Source organism: Nansenia antarctica, assembly GCF_963989245.1.
Source record: "Nansenia antarctica genome assembly, chromosome: 4".
Classification (NCBI taxonomy): Eukaryota; Metazoa; Chordata; class Actinopteri; order Argentiniformes; family Microstomatidae; genus Nansenia; species Nansenia antarctica.
This window is the reverse complement of record NC_137689.1, coordinates 77155586-77172156: the sequence shown is the minus strand read 5'-3', so window position 1 is coordinate 77172156 and position 16571 is coordinate 77155586. Positions and strand designations below refer to the sequence as shown.

The window sequence follows — 16571 nt, the reverse complement described above, 5'->3', positions numbered from 1 at the left end:
GAATGAACGGGATAAACTTGTTTGCAAACTATGCAGTAAAAATGTGGAACGCCCTTCCTATAATCTTAAAGGAGTGCAAAACACTGCCCACCTTCAAAACCACTCAAAAAACATTTACAGGAGGCTGCAATCCGTAACTGGACCCTCTAAATCAAAAATCAGATTAAAAGACCCGAACTACCCACTGTACATACTTTGTGTTTTGTCCCCCGCCCCCACCTGTGGTGTATGTCCCCACCTGTCCTACCCGCTGTACATACCTTATGTTTTGTTGTATTGTTCTTCCCATGATGGATGTATATTTATCTTGTAGATAGTACTAGTTATTTGTCTGTATTATCTTGTAGATAGTACTAGTTTTTTTTTTGTCTGTCTTACATGTAACGATGAATTGAGAATCAAGGACCCCAATTGAAATAAGCCAGTGGCTTTCTTGGGTTTTTATCCTGTTAGTTGACCTTGTATGTAATATGTACTTTCATGTACCTACTTCTGCAAATCTTCTAATAAAGTTTTCAATCAATCAATCAATCAGACAGTATGCAGGCTGGGGTAGAAGTCTGCGGTTAGTCTCAGAACTTGGAGGATGTCACTGGTGACAGGTGTATCATGCGGCCTGTTGCGCTCCCTCCACAGATTAAGCTCCATATCTGCAGTGTCAACACTGGGCATCAGCGCACCATACTCCTCCTTGATCTCCCTCCATAAACTGTCCGTCAACAGTGGCAATTTGTCGGGTAGAAGGTACTGGGCTTTAAGACGTGGCAGTGCAAGGCATACTCTGTCTCTCACCTCTGTGGTCAGGTGGTCGATGAACGGAAAGAAAATGGTTCTTTTCCAGTACTACACACTAACACACTACACACAAACCACTAACACACTACACACTACCACACTAACACACTACACACTACACACTACACACTACACACTAACACACTACACACTACACTACACACTACCACACTACACACTACCACACTAAACACTACACACTAACACACTACACTCTACACACTACACACTAACACACTACACACTACACACTACAATCTACCACACTAACACACTACACACTAACACACTAACACACTACACACTAACACACTACACACTAACACACTACACACTAACACACTACACACTAACACACTAACACACTACACACTAACACACTAACTGTCAAGTTATGTGATGGTTTACTGTGCTTCTCCTAACTTGAAAGGGCTTTGACCGTTTGACCAGAGTTTCACTGGGACTCCACTCTTTCTGCATCCAATGACCACACAGCAATTATCTTTCTCCTTTTATTTTGGACTTAATTTTGTCTCTTTTTCATCAGATTTACAAGTAGTAGCAGTAGTAGTAGGTGAAAAACCTTTGAAAAGGTATAAACACAAAAATAAGCGGCTAAGAAACAATATGAAGGAATTTACTTAAGCAATATCACATGAGAGGGAGTGTGTTATACTGAATATCAGCACGGCTGTGATTCGGTCGTAGGTACGAGGCCGCCAGGCCGAGTACAGATTATACAACAGTTAGTTCCGACCAAGTAATTTGATTGGACAAGAGGCATTCCATGAGTTACGATATATAGTATAACAGCACTGGGACTTTTAACTATACGTATCACTCCGCCGCACAGGTGTTAAATTACCGTTAATTAGACTACATTAACGGTCATATAGCCTACAACAGAAACAGAAGATGGATATATTCTGCAACATTAAATCCAGACTATCCAAAAGGTTTACTGAACAAGGTCTGGTATGATATTCAGTTGCACTTTGGACGCAGGGGTAAAGAGGGGAACCGGGATCTCAAACCTGACTCATTCGTACTAAAACGTCATGAGAATGGAGAAAAGTATTTCACCATGACATTCAATGAAGAAACAAAAAACCATAAAGACCCACTTGAGCGAGACAGAGAAAATCGTAGGGGCGCAATGTTTGAGGCGCGAGGAAATCCCCTCTGCCCGGTAGCATCTCTCGAAAAATACCTGACCAAAATTCCGCCCAATGCAAAAGCCACCAAAGCGACTGTCAACCGAGTCATATTTCACTGGTTGCACAATACATGGAAATGTACAAATAAATGTACACGATACAAAGTAGCTAGTTTGTGTTCAGGTTACGAGCCAACAGTCCAGTTGAACAGTCCCGTTGTGGAACTATTTTTTCTTGACGGAGCCAAAATAAATGATTGAATAAACAAACAAATAATAATCTGTTGTCACTTATTACTGTTAACTAATAAATTGCGCTGTAGAACTGTTGTATAAAAGCAATATCACACTCGAGGTCGTGTGTTATACTGAATATCAGCACGGCTGTGATTGTCTTCGGTACTCGGCCTGGCGGCCTCGTACCTACGACCGAATCACAGCCGTGCTGATATTCAGTATAACACACTCCCTCTCGTGTGATTGCTTAAACAACACACATCCAAGTCATCTCACCGTCAGCCACTCTGGTCTCTGCAAACAGTTGGTTGAGCACAGCACTGCAATTCATAGCTTTCAGTCACGTGGTTTCTTCCCTAGCAACCACCAACCTGACGGGCAAAAAGTATCATAGCAACATCGCTCAACATGGCTGCCTACTATTTAGACCACCTCACCCATGAAGAACTTTCAAGATACACGACGGTGATAGGAGTGGAGGATTGACACCATTCAAATAGTGTTGGATTCCCTGTCTTCTACTCTATCCGGACACGTTGGAATTATTATCATAACCCCCGGAGAATCAAAGTTATTGACCTGCAAAGGGTGCCTCCTTGACCGGCTTTTCCCGTGAATAACACCGGTTATGGAGGTGGTACAAACATAAGACTATTATTGCTAAATTCACCATCAGTATACGGTCATTTTGAGCCCTTAACCACCGCGCTGACACCCCGAGAAGATATACTTTTAATATGAAACTCGATCAACCGGGCGTTCACCGGCTGCTGGACGAAACTCCCAACTCCCGCTGTCAGCGAGCGAGGGAATATTTATATCCGGGAATTCGCTCCTTGCTGTGTCCACGGTGATAGGAGTGGAGGATTGACACCATTCAAATAGTGTTGGATTCCCTGTCTTCTACTCTATCCGGACACGTTGGAATTATTTTCCTAACCCACGGGAAATCAAAGTTATTAACCCGCAAAAAGTGGGTTTTGCCCGTGGGTTTTGCCCGCAAAAAGTGCCTTTTGCCCGTCACGTGGGCGTTTCCACTATGCTGTGACGTCACATGAAAGCTATGAATAGCACATGTTCCTCCCACAGTGTGTTTGTTGAACTGAATCCTCCACTGTGGGACTGCAGACTAAAGGGAGTGGTGATTGTTCAGGTGAGCTGCTGGGTGATTAGTGAATTGATTTCAGCTGTGCAGGCCATGACTGTCATCTCATGTTTCTCCTCTGGGGGGAATGGGAGCCAAACCCATGTTGGGATGGCTGAGTTTCTCTAGGGAGGGGACATTGGGCTCTTTTTCCTTGTTTGTGAAGGAATGGCACTGTATTTGGTTTCTTGTTGAGTTTGCCAAGACAATAAGAGTGAGAAGTTACGGTTAATATTTACCTGTATGTCGGATCTGAAATAAAGAGGATTGTAGAATACTTACCTACTACTTACCTGGAACCGGAATGCTTACCTGTATCACAGACCTAAGAGAGGAAAAGTAGAACATGTATCTATCACCTCACCTGGAACTGAAATTTGAAAAAGAAAGGAATTGAAAAATTAAACAATAACAATAGGACATGAGGATACTGTAGCAACCCTGTTACTGTGTTGTGTCATGTGTGCCAATGCACCCCTGTGATTGGTGGAGGTGGGCGCATGCGTGTTGTTGTTGTGTTGAGACCGTGGAGAGAGGAAGAACTCCGGTGAATTGAGAAAGTTGGTATGCGAGTTAAACAATTAAAGGATCAGTTAAATGAGAGAAGCTATCTGTTGTTATTCCACCACTGTCCAAGTTGGGACGTTACAATACCTACCTGTGGATACTTACCAGTGGAAGGGTGGTGGAGGGAGTCCTGGTGTGGATCTAAACATGCATGGTTACGTGTCTGGTAGGACCCCTTGAGTCAACGCGCCTGAACTAAATTATTTTTTGAACAGAGTTCAGAGTGAGATTTTGGCGGCGGCGGGGGGGGGACGGGGGTTTGATCTGATAAATGACATCAATTTGTACAAAAAAAATAAATAAATAAAAAATCACACACACACAGTCTCAGTGTTTTTTGTTGTAGGTGTTGGTGGCCATCTTCACTGTCACTGACCACGCACATGTTTTTCATACACGTTTGTAATTAAGACACGCACGCTTGTGAAGCAAAACACATAACTTAAGTTAACTGAGAGTATGGAGGCGATTATGAATTAGAATTATATTGACTATACACCGGGGCTTGTGGGAAAACATCAGGGGCTTGAGAAGTAGCCACCCCCTAGCCCTGTCCCTGGTTCACATGCTTTCACCCCACTATGCTTTGCATTTCCCCACTCACAGCCATATCGTCACATTATTCAACAAATAAATCAGCTATCAAGAAAACCATACAATCATATTCTTTAGAATAATTTCTTTAATATTAAAAGTAAAACATATTACCAATACAGGGCCAATATTTCTCAACTTAAAGTGCAATTGTACTACTTTCCATGAACACTGTACACAGCTTCTGCTACTTAGTGCACTACACCAATCAGGGATGCAAACACTGCCGACCTTGCGATCATAATAATCTCTGATGTATTCCATACTATTCCAAAGTGCTTGACAGTTGAGTTCTCAAGAGGAACGGTCGGCGGTAGGCATGCTTATCTGTATTCCGTAAACAGAGCAGTATCCGAAGCAGGTCAACGTGACGCAGGTGACGCTTGCGAATATGATTGATGGAACGAGTGAGTGAAGGAAGGATCAGCATCTGAATCAAAAGCTCCAGTCAGCCCGTGCCGTTGGAATCAGAACGTTGTTTGTTGTAGCGGGAATATCAACATTTTACCCGGATACAGCAATGCTATTATTTTCTGATTGGCTGTTCGGTAGCTATATGTTTTTAGTTGATTACTTAGCTGGTGCGTGGCTTTCTGAACTCTAGGGGAACCAGAGGGAACTCACTTGATTCTCTACCTGTTCTATTTTTAAAAATAGCGGCGCAACTTGGTGGGCGCCCCTGGTAATTTCTCTGCGTGAGAAATACAAGGTGTGGTGTGTGAGCGTGTGAACGGGTTGAAATGCGTCTGTTACCTGAACAGGCTCCACACGGCACAGCACCAGAGACAGCTCAGCAGGCAAACTCGAATCTCTCCAGGTGAAACAGGGCGCAAACATTCCGGAGGCGTGGAACACTGAGTTTATTTTTCAAACTTATTATATTATTTTTAAAACTAAATTTACACTGAATTCTGATTAAAAATAAAAAATAAAGATCCAATAATAATAATACAACAAATTATATCAGTTGGTCTGTGTAACTGGGGTGGCAAGTAGAGTGGCAGGACGTTGATCACCCTGATAGGGAGACTGTGGCGAGATGGACAATGTAGGAATTGGATAAATCCAGAAGATGGCAGTAGTGCAACGCGAAGGATGCAAGCTGCCGTTAAACCCAACAGAAGAAGATGCTTTCAGAACTTCAATTCCCAAGTATCCCTGCGGTTATGACGTCACCAGGAAGAACAGCGAACTTCGCTCCCGTGGTGTTGTTGTGCTGAAAGGTACGTGCGTGTGTTTTATATAATATCTACCATACATACCTCCTATCTGTTTTATAAGTGTTTTATAAGTGTCAATGTCGTGTTTTATAAGTGTCAATGAGTATAGATAATAGGTGTAGTGAGTTGAACTTGTGATCAGAAGGTTGTGAGTTCAAATCCCTCCTGTAACCACACCACTACTAGTGCGCCCTTGGGTAAGGCACTTTGCCCTCAGTTACTCCAGGGGGAATGTCCCTGTAATTCGTAATTGTAAATCGCATTGGATTAAAAGCGTCTGCTAAATGGCAAAATTATTAAATTAGATAATATAATATCTACCATACATACCCCTTATCTAATATAATATCTACCATACATACCTCCTATCTAATATAATATCTACCATACATACCTCTTATCTAATATAATATCTACCATACATACCTCTTATCTAATATAATATCTACCATACATACCTCCTATCTAATATAATATCTACCATACATACCTCCTATCTAATATAATATCTACCATACATACCTCTTATCTAATATAATATCTACCATACATACCTCCTATCTAATATAATATCTACCATACATACCTCCTATCTAATATAATATCTACCATACATACCTCCTATCTAATATAATATCTACCATACATACCTCTTATCTAATATAATATCTACCATACATACCTCCTATCTAATATAATATCTACCATACATACCTCTTATCTAATATAATATCTACCATACATACCTCCTCTTATCTAATATAATATCTACCATACATACCTCCTCTTATCTAATATAATATCTACCATACATACCTCCTATCTAATATAATATCTACCATACATACCTCTTATCTAATATAATATCTACCATACATACCTCTTATCTAATATAATATCTACCATACATACCTCCTATCTAATATAATATCTACCATACATACCTCCTATCTAATATAATATCTACCATACATACCTCTTATCTAATATAATATCTACCATACATACCTCCTATCTAATATAATATCTACCATACATACCTCCTATCTAATATAATATCTACCATACATACCTCTTATCTAATATAATATCTACCATACATACCTCCTATCTAATATAATATCTACCATACATACCTCTTATCTAATATAATATCTACCATACATACCTCCTATCTAATATAAGGAGCGCTGTATGTGTGTATGTCAGGTTGCCATGGTGCTGTGTGTGTGTGTGTGTGTGTCAGGTTGCCATGGTGCTGTGTGTGTGTGTGTCAAGTTGTCATGGCGCTGTGTGTGTGTGTGTGTCAGGTTGCCATGGTGCTGTGTGTGTGTGTGTCAGGTTGCCATGGCGCTGTGTGTGTGTGTCAGGTTGCCATGGTGCTGTGTGTGTGTGTCAGGTTGCCATGGTGCTGTGTGTGTGTGTGTCAGGTTGCCATGGCGCTGTGTGTGTGTGTCAGGTTGCCATGGTGCTGTGTGTGTGTGTCAGGTTGCCATGGTGCTGTGTGTGTATGTGTCAGGTCAGGTTGCCATGGCGCTGTATGTGTGTGTCAGGTTGTCATGGTGCTGTGTGTGTGTGTCAGGTTGCCATGGCGCTGGCTGGGGTGCGTGTGGTGGAGCTGGCGGGCTTGGCCCCGGCGCCTCTCTGTGGGATGATCCTGGCCGACTTCGGGGCCAAGGTGGTCCGTGTGGACCGGACCCGGGTCGCCGTGACGATGGACCCTCAGGGCCGAGGGAAACGGTCGCTGGCGCTGAACCTGAAGACCCCCGGGGGCGTGGCCACGCTGCGGAGGCTCCTCCTCCAATCAGACGTGCTGCTGGAGCCCTTCCGCAAAGGTCAGAGGTCACAACATCTGCTATGCTGTGGTTAAGGTGGTTGTGGTTGTGTTGTGTTGTGGTTAAGGTGGTTGTGTCGTGGTTAAGGTGGTTGTGTTGTGTTTTGGTTAGCCATCCTAGCCCACCCAAAGCCTCCACTACCTTCATGGCAGAGCTGTCTGAGTTGCTCACCTCCCTCTGCTCCACATCCTGATCCACTCTACTGCTCGGTGATTTCAACATCCACGTGGACACCAGCAACTGCAAATTCACTGCTGAATTCCTATCACTCCTGGACTGCTTCAACATCACCCAACATGTCCAAGGTCCCACACACACCAAAGGCCACACGCTGGACTTGGTGTGCTCCACTGGACCCCCTCCCCCTGACCTGCGGTGCCTGGACCTGGCTGTACCATAACCCTAACCTGGACCTGGCTGTTTCTGACCACCATGCCATCCTCTTCACTGTCCCGGTCTCCCTGCCCAGGCAGCATCCCAAACGCACCATCTCATTTAGGAATATCAAATCTATGAGTGCACCTGCGGCCCTATCCAACCTCATAGTGTCCCACATGGCCTCGGCTCCCCCTGACACCACGGTGGATGGCCTGGTAGCCCACTACAACGCTGCCCTATCCCTCAGCCTCAACTCCCTCGCCCCCCTCAAAACCCGGCTGGGTTAGGAATTTAACCCCAAATTCCTGGACTTCTTCCACTCAAAGGTCGACTCCATCCACCAGCAGCTCCGGGCACCAGCCCCCCCGCTCCTCCTGCACCCCAGCCACACGACGACCCCGACCCAGCGCCGTGCCCCCCCCCCAATACTGCTTCTCCTCCTTCTCTCCAGTGGACGCTGCCCAGGTCGCCAGGCTGGTCACCCTGGCCAAGACCTCAACCTGCTCACTGGACCCCATGCCCACAGCCCTGGTCAAGGACTGCTTACCCACCCTCTGCCCCTACATGGTGGACATTATTAATGCCTCCCTGCTATCTGGCATAGTCCCCACCAGCTTCAAAATTGCCTCAGTCACCCCCATCCTCAAGAAACCTGGTCTGGACCCTGATGACCTCCACAACCACCGGCCGATCTCCAACCTTCCCTTCCTGAGTAAAACCCTGGAAAGAGAAGCCGCTGGTCAATTCCATCAGTACATGTCCAACCATGAGCTCTATGAGCCCCTACAATCCGGCTTCAGATCCCACCACAGCACGGAAACCGCCCTCATTAAAATCACCAATGATCTCCTCATTGCTGCTGACTCAGTTTCAGTATCCTCATCCTCCTGGACCTCTTTTCTGCCTTCCACACTGTCTCCCACACCATCCTCCTCAACCGCCTCTCCACCCACCTGGGTGTCACTGGTACAGCCCTCTCCTGGTTCACATCATACCTCTCCAACAGGGAACAGTTTGTCTCCATCCACGGCTCAAGCTCCCCCCCAGCCCCAGTCAACCAAGGTGTCCCCCAAGGCTCTGTACTCGGACCCCTCCTCTTCACCATTTACATGCTCCCGTTGTCACAGCCTTAACTACCACTGCTACGCCGACGACACCCAAATCTACCTCAGCTCCACCACATCCAGCCTGCTCGAAATAAAAACCTGGATGACATCTAACCTTCTCAAACTCAACAGTAAGAAAACAGAGCTCATGGTTGTGGCACCCAAGGCGCTGCTCCGGAAGGTTGGGGACTTCATCCTCGAGGTCGATGGCTGCTCCATCTCCCCATCCTCCGAAGTCCGAAACCTGGGTGTCATCCTGGACTCCACCCTCTCCTTCCACTCCCACATAAAATCGATCACTAAATCCGCCTTTTTCCACCTCAGAAACATCGCCAGACTACGAGCTTCCCTCACTGACTCCGTGGCCGAAACCCTCATCCACGCCTTCGTCACCTCCCGTCTGGACTATTGTAATGGAGTCCTGTTCGGGGTTCCCAACAAAGCCCTGGACAGGCTCCAGTATGTTCAGGTACCCAGCAAAGCCCTGGACAGGCTCTAGTATGTTCAGGTACCCAGCAAAGCCCTGGACAGGCTCTAGTATGTTCAGGTACCCAGCAAAGCCCTGGACAGGCTCTAGTATGTTCAGGTACCCAGCAAAGCCCTGGACAGGCTCTAGTATGTTCAGGTACCCAGCAAAGCCCTGGACAGGCTCCAGTATGTTCAGGTACCCAGCAAAGCCCTGGACAGGCTCCAGTACGTGCAGAACTCAGCTGCCAGGGTCCTCACCCACACCAAGCCCTGGCAGCACATCACCCCCACCCTCATTCACCTCCACTGGCTCCCGGTCAAGTCCCGCATCACATTCAAAATCCTCCTCCTCACCTACAAATCCCTCCACGCCTGCGCCCCCTAGTACCTAACTGACCTCCTCCCCCAGCATACCCCTTCCTGGAACCTGCGGTCCGCAGACATGGGCCTGCTGTCCACCCCCCGCACCAACCTACGGACCTTTGGGGACAGAGCCTTTAGCGTGGCCGCACCTACTCTCTGGAACTCTCTCCCCATATGAATGAATGAATGAATGAATGGTCTTTATTGTCATTAATACAGTACAGGTACCATACAACAAAATGTAGTAGGGGGGGCTCCCCTGGTGCTTGGAAAAAGACTAAAAACAAGAGGGCCAAGGGTAAAATAAAAAAGGGAAAAGAGCTGGTTTACATAAATAAAGGCTATGTACACTATCTACTATACTATACTACTATACTATACAATAAAACACTGTGCTGTACTCTATGCTATGCTATAAATATCCTAACTTTTCCTATATCTGAACCTTATGTACACAAGGGTTGTCATATTGCACATAGTATTGTTGCACATTCATTTAAAGTGTCGCAGTTAGCAGGTTTGAAATGTTCACAGTTGTATTTCAATATTGCACTTATGTTTTACAATCTCGTAGCTGCCATCAAGTTGTCTAGATTGTCCAGGGCCTAGAACCTAGGTCTTTGCTGTGTTCAGGGCCTGAATGGCCCTAGGGTAGAAGCTGAGCTTCAGTCTATTTGTCCTTGCGGACATGGTCCTGAACCGCCTGCCTGAGCGCAGCCTAACAAAGTGTTCGTTCCCAGGGTGGGATGGGTCCTTGGAGATCTTGGTGGCCTTCCTGAGTCAGCGTGTGTTCTACAGCTCTTCCAGAGAGGGGAGGGGGCGCCGATGATCTTCTGGGCCGATCTCACGACTCTCTGTAGCGCTTTCCTCTCTGCGGCTGTGCAGCTGGAGAACCACACACAAATGCAGTAGGTGAGGATGCTCTCCACTGTGCAGCGGTAGAAGGTCACAAGCAGCTCCTGTCTGAGGTGGTATTTCCTGAGGACTCTCAGGAAGTAGAGCCGCTGTTGTGCCTTCTTGATGATGGCTGCTGTGTTGGTCCTCCAGGACAGGTCCTCCTGTATGTGCACCCCCAGGAATCGGAGAGTTGAGACTCTCTCCACGCTCCCTCCATCGACGAGCAGGGGCTGGACCTCAGATTTTTTCCTCCTGAAGTCCACGATGATTTCCTGGGTCTTTAGCTGGTTTAGCAGCAGGTTGTTAACCTTGCACAGCTTGCCCAGCTGCTCCACCTCATCCCTGTACGCTGCCTCGTCCCCCCCGAGATGCAGCCCACCACGGTGGTGTCGTCTGCAAACTTTATGATGGAGTTGCTGGGGTGGACGGGGGTGAAGTCGTAGGTGTAGAGGTTGTAGAGGATGGGGCTCAGCACGCAGCCCTGGGGGGACCCAGTGCTGAGTCTGAGGGCTGTGGAGGTGTGGGGGCCCACCCGCACTCTCTGGGGGCGGTCAGACAGGAAGTCCTTGATCCATGCGCAGATGGAGTGTGATAGTCCCAGGTCTAGTAGTTTGGTCACTAGCCTGTCTGGAAGGATAGTGTTGAAAGCAGAGCTGAAGTCCACAAAGAGCAGTCTCGCGTAGCTGTTCCCCCTCTCCAGGTGGGATAGAGTGGAGTGGAGAGTCGTCGCGATGGCGTCCTCTGTGGACCTGTGGGCTCTGTAGGCGAACTGGTATGGATCCAGGTTGGGCGGGAGGCATGTGACTATGTGGGCCCGGACCAGTTTCTCGAAGCACTTCATGATGATTGGTGTGAGTGCCACCGGGCGGTAGTCGTTTAGGCAGCTCACCGTGCTTTTCTTCGGGACTGGGATGATTGTTGAGGTTTTCAGGCAGGGTGGGATGGTGGCCTGGGACAGGGACTGTGATCCGTAACGCCCCCACTCTGGACTCCCACTCTGGACTCCTTCAAACTAGCCCTCAAAACACATCTGTTCTCCAAGGCCTTTGGCCCCTTGTCATTGTTTCAGTTTTGCTTTGTTTGTTTTCTGTTTTGTCTGTCCGTTCATTCCCTTGTAAAGCTTCCTTGGGTTTTTGAAAGGCGCTATATAAATGTAAGTTATTATTATTAAGGTTGTGGTTAGTGTTGTGGTTAAGGTGTGGTTGTGTTGTGGTTAAGGGGTGGTTGTGTTGTGGTTAAGGTGTGGTTGTGTTGTGGTTAAGGTGTGGTTAGTGTTGTGGTTAAGGGGTGGTTGTGTTGTGGTTAAGGGGTGGTTGTGTTGTGGTTAAGGGGTGGTTGTGTTGTGGTTAAGGGGTGGTTGTGTTGTGGTTAAGGGGTGGTTGTGTTGTGGTTAAGGTGTGGTTGTGTTGTGGTTAAGGTGTGGTTGTGTTGTGGTTAAGGTGTGGTTGTGTTGTGGTTAAGGTGTGGTTGTGTTGTGGTTAAGGTGTGGTTGTGTTGTGGTTAAGGGGTGATGGAGAAGCTGGGTCTGGGTCCAGAGCAGCTGCTGCAGGAGAACCCGGGTCTCATCTACGCCCGGCTGACCGGCTACGGCCAGACTGGCCCCCTGGCCCCCGCCGCCGGGCACGACATCAACTACCTCGCCATGTCAGGTACCCCTAACCCTGTACCCCTAACCCTGTACTAACCCTGTACCCCTAACCCTGTACCCCTAACCCTGTACCCCTAACCCTGTACCCCCAACCCTGTACTCCCAACCCTGTACACCTAACCCTGTACTCCTAACCCTGTACCCCTAACCCTGTACCCCTAACCCTGTACCCCTAACCCTGTACCCCTAACCCTGTACCCCTAACCCTGAATACCTGTCAGTAAACAATCTGTTAACAAAGTATCAGCATGCCTACAGAAAGGGACATTCCACATGCACAGCACTGACGCAAATGTCAGATGACTGGTATAGAGACTTAGACAACAGAATGATCTGTGGAGCAGTTCCTTTAGATTTTACAGCAGCGTTCAATGTTATTGAACATAAACTTCTTCTAGAAAAACTGGTTTGTTCTGGTTTTAAACCATCTGCAGCCACCTGGATGGAAAGTTATTTAAGGGATCACAGAGTCTTTTTAATGGAAGCTACTCAAACAGTGTGGAAAGCTGCTTAGGCCCACTACTCTGTTTTTACTAATGATCTACCTCAAATACTAAGACACGCAAACTGAAGTATGTACGCGGACGACACTACAGTATTATGCATCAGCAAAAACAGCAGAGGAACTGACAGTCATACTAAACAGGGAGCTAAGCTCCATTGGAAAGTGGGTCCATGAAAACTAGATGGTACTTAACTTAGCCAAAACAAAAAGCATAATCTTTGGGTCAAATCAATCTCTCAGAGCAGAGCCAGAGCTTAGACTGTGTATTGAAGGAACATCTATTCAGCAAGTAAAACAAACTAAGCTATTGGGAATCACCCTTGATGACAAACTGTCCTGGTCAAAGCACATTGACACTATTGTCAATAAAATGGGCAAAGCACTAGCCGTAGTCAGACGATGCAGAAACTATCTCACAGCTGATCTAAGGAAAGTGGTTGTTACTTCTCTGGTTCTGTCACAGATAGTTTGGGCTAACACTACACAGACCTGAGCAGACAGCAGTTACACTACAAAGACCTGAGCAGACAGCAGTTACACTACAAAGACCTGAGCAGACAGCAGTTACACTACACAGACCTGAGCAGACAGCAGTTACACTACAAAGACCTGAGCAGACAGCAGTTACACTACAAAGACCTGAGCAGACAGCAGTTATACTACAAAGACCTGAGCAGACAGCAGTTATACTACACAGACCTGAGCAGACAGCAGTTATACTACACAGACCTGAGCAGACAGCAGTTACACTACAAAGACCTGAGCAGACAGCAGTTACACTACAAAGACCTGAGCAGACAGCAGTTATACTACACAGACCTGAGCAGACAGCAGTTATACTACACAGACCTGAGCAGACAGCAGTTACACTACAAAGACCTGAGCAGACAGCAGTTATACTACAAAGACCTGAGCAGACAGCAGTTATACTACAAAGACCTGAGCAGACAGCAGTTACACTACAAAGACCTGAGCAGACAGCAGTTATACTACAAAGACCTGAGCAGACAGCAGTTATACTACACAGACCTGAGCAGACAGCAGTTATACTACACAGACCTGAGCAGACAGCAGTTACACTACAAAGACCTGAGCAGACAGCAGTTATACTACAAAGACCTGAGCAGACAGCAGTTATACTACAAAGACCTGAGCAGACAGCAGTTATACTACACAGACCTGAGCAGACAGCAGTTACACTACACAGACCTGAGCAGACAGCTGTTATACTACACAGACCTGAGCAGACAGCAGTTATACTACACAGACCTGAGCAGACAGCAGTTACACTACAAAGACCTGAGCAGACAGCAGTTATACTACAAAGACCTGAGCAGACAGCAGTTACACTACAAAGACCTGAGCAGACAGCAGTTACACTACAAAGACCTGAGCAGACAGCAGTTACACTACAAAGACCTGAGCAGACAGCAGTTACACTACACAGACCTGAGCAGACAGCTGTTACACTACACAGACCTGAGCAGACAGCAGTTACACTACAAAGACCTGAGCAGACAGCTGTTACACTACAAAGACCTGAGCAGACAGCAGTTACACTACACAGACCTGAGCAGACAGCAGTTACACTACAAAGACCTGAGCAGACAGCAGTTACACTACAAAGACCTGAGCAGACAGCTGTTATACTACAAAGACCTGAGCAGACAGCTGTTATACTACACAGACCTGAGCAGACAGCAGTTACACTACAAAGACCTGAGCAGACAGCAGTTATACTACAAAGACCTGAGCAGACAGCAGTTACACTACAAAGACCTGAGCAGACAGCAGTTATACTACAAAGACCTGAGCAGACAGCTGTTACACTACAAAGACCTGAGCAGACAGCAGTTACACTACAAAGACCTGAACAGACAGCAGTTACACTACAAAGACCTGAGCAGACAGCAGTTATACTACACAGACCTGAGCAGACAGCAGTTATACTACACAGACCTGAGCAGACAGCAGTTATACTACAAAGACCTGAGCAGACAGCAGTTACACTACAAAGACCTGAGCAGACAGCAGTTACACTACAAAGACCTGAGCAGACAGCTAACACTACAAAGACCTGAGCAGACAGCTGTTACACTACAAAGACCTGAGCAGACAGCTGTTATACTACAAAGACCTGAGCAGACAGCTGTTACACTACAAAGACCTGAGCAGACAGCAGTTACACTACAAAGACCTGAGCAGACAGCAGTTACACTACAAAGACCTGAGCAGACAGCTAACACTACAAAGACCTGAGCAGACAGCAGTTATACTACAAAGACCTGAGCAGACAGCAGTTACACTACAAAGACCTGAGCAGACAGCAGTTATACTACAAAGACCTGAGCAGACAGCAGTTACACTACAAAGACCTGAGCAGACAGCAGTTATACTACACAGACCTGAGCAGACAGCTGTTATACTACAAAGACCTGAGCAGACAGCAGTTACACTACAAAGACCTGAGCAGACAGCAGTTACACTACAAAGACCTGAGCAGACAGCAGTTACACTACAAAGACCTGAGCAGACAGCAGTTATACTACAAAGACCTGAGCAGACAGCAGTTATACTACAAAGACCTGAGCAGACAGCAGTTACACTACAAAGACCTGAGCAGACAGCAGTTACACTACAAAGACCTGAGCAGACAGCTGTTATACTACAAAGACCTGAGCAGACAGCAGTTACACTACACAGACCTGAGCAGACAGGAGTTATACTACAAAGACCTGAGCAGACAGCAGTTACACTACAAAGACCTGAGCAGACAGCAGTTATACTACAAAGACCTGAGCAGACAGGAGTTATACTACACAGACCTGAGCAGACAGGAGTTATACTACAAAGACCTGAGCAGACAGGAGTTATACTACAAAGACCTGAGCAGACAGCTAACACTACACAGACCTGAGCAGACAGCTGTTATACTACAAAGACCTGAGCAGACAGCAGTTATACTACAAAGACCTGAGCAGACAGCAGTTACAGTTCAGGGTACAGCAGGGTTAGGGTTAGCATGTCATGTCATGCATGCTAGTCTCCAATGGCTAAAAGTGGAAGACAGGTTGGCCGCTGCACTTCTTTTGTCAACATGGAGCCTTTTACATTCTAAAACTCCAGCAGATCAGTATACCAAACTAGATAATAACGTGGCTTCACATACCTCTGTCACTAGACGAGTAACAGAAGGAAGGTTTTCACTCCCTAAATCTAACACCAATGTTCTTAGACGCACGGTGGCATACAGAGCCATGAAGTCATGGAACCTTCTACCAACAGAGATTATAAACCTGACAAGTGAACGTGTGTTCAAAAAGCAGATAAGGAAACACCTGGGTACAGCAAACTTGTGACACTAGATGGTGACGCACCGTAGATGGAAATGTGTAGTCCTCTCTAACATGGTTGTAACTTTATTTTTATGTAACTAGAGATTTAAGTGTTGGGTCTAACCCCCCTGCCCCCCCCAGGGCTGTTGTCCATGCTGGGGCGTGCTGGGGAGAAGCCGTCGGCTCCTCTGAACCTGCTGGCCGACTTCGCGGGGGGGGGGCTGACCTGCACCCTGGGGGTCCTACTAGCCCTGCTGGAGAGGAACCACTCAGGGAGGGGCCAGGTGATAGACTGCAGCATGGTGAGTTACCCCTGGGAGGGG

At 46.7% G+C, this 16571-nt stretch overlaps 1 protein-coding gene across 1 annotated transcript in view; it reads left to right on the top strand.

Moving 5' to 3' along the window:
* The first annotated feature begins 5664 nt into the window (after positions 1–5664).
* Positions 5665–16571, top strand: part of amacr (alpha-methylacyl-CoA racemase) — a 16912-nt gene continuing 6005 nt past the window's right edge. The window contains exons 1-4 of the mRNA XM_080528902.1: positions 5665–5716; positions 7296–7548; positions 12266–12409; positions 16390–16550. Coding sequence (XP_080385028.1) covers positions 7302–7548; positions 12266–12409; positions 16390–16550 — 552 coding nt within the window. The 5' untranslated portion in view covers positions 5665–5716; positions 7296–7301. The remainder of the gene's footprint in view (positions 5717–7295; positions 7549–12265; positions 12410–16389; positions 16551–16571) is intronic.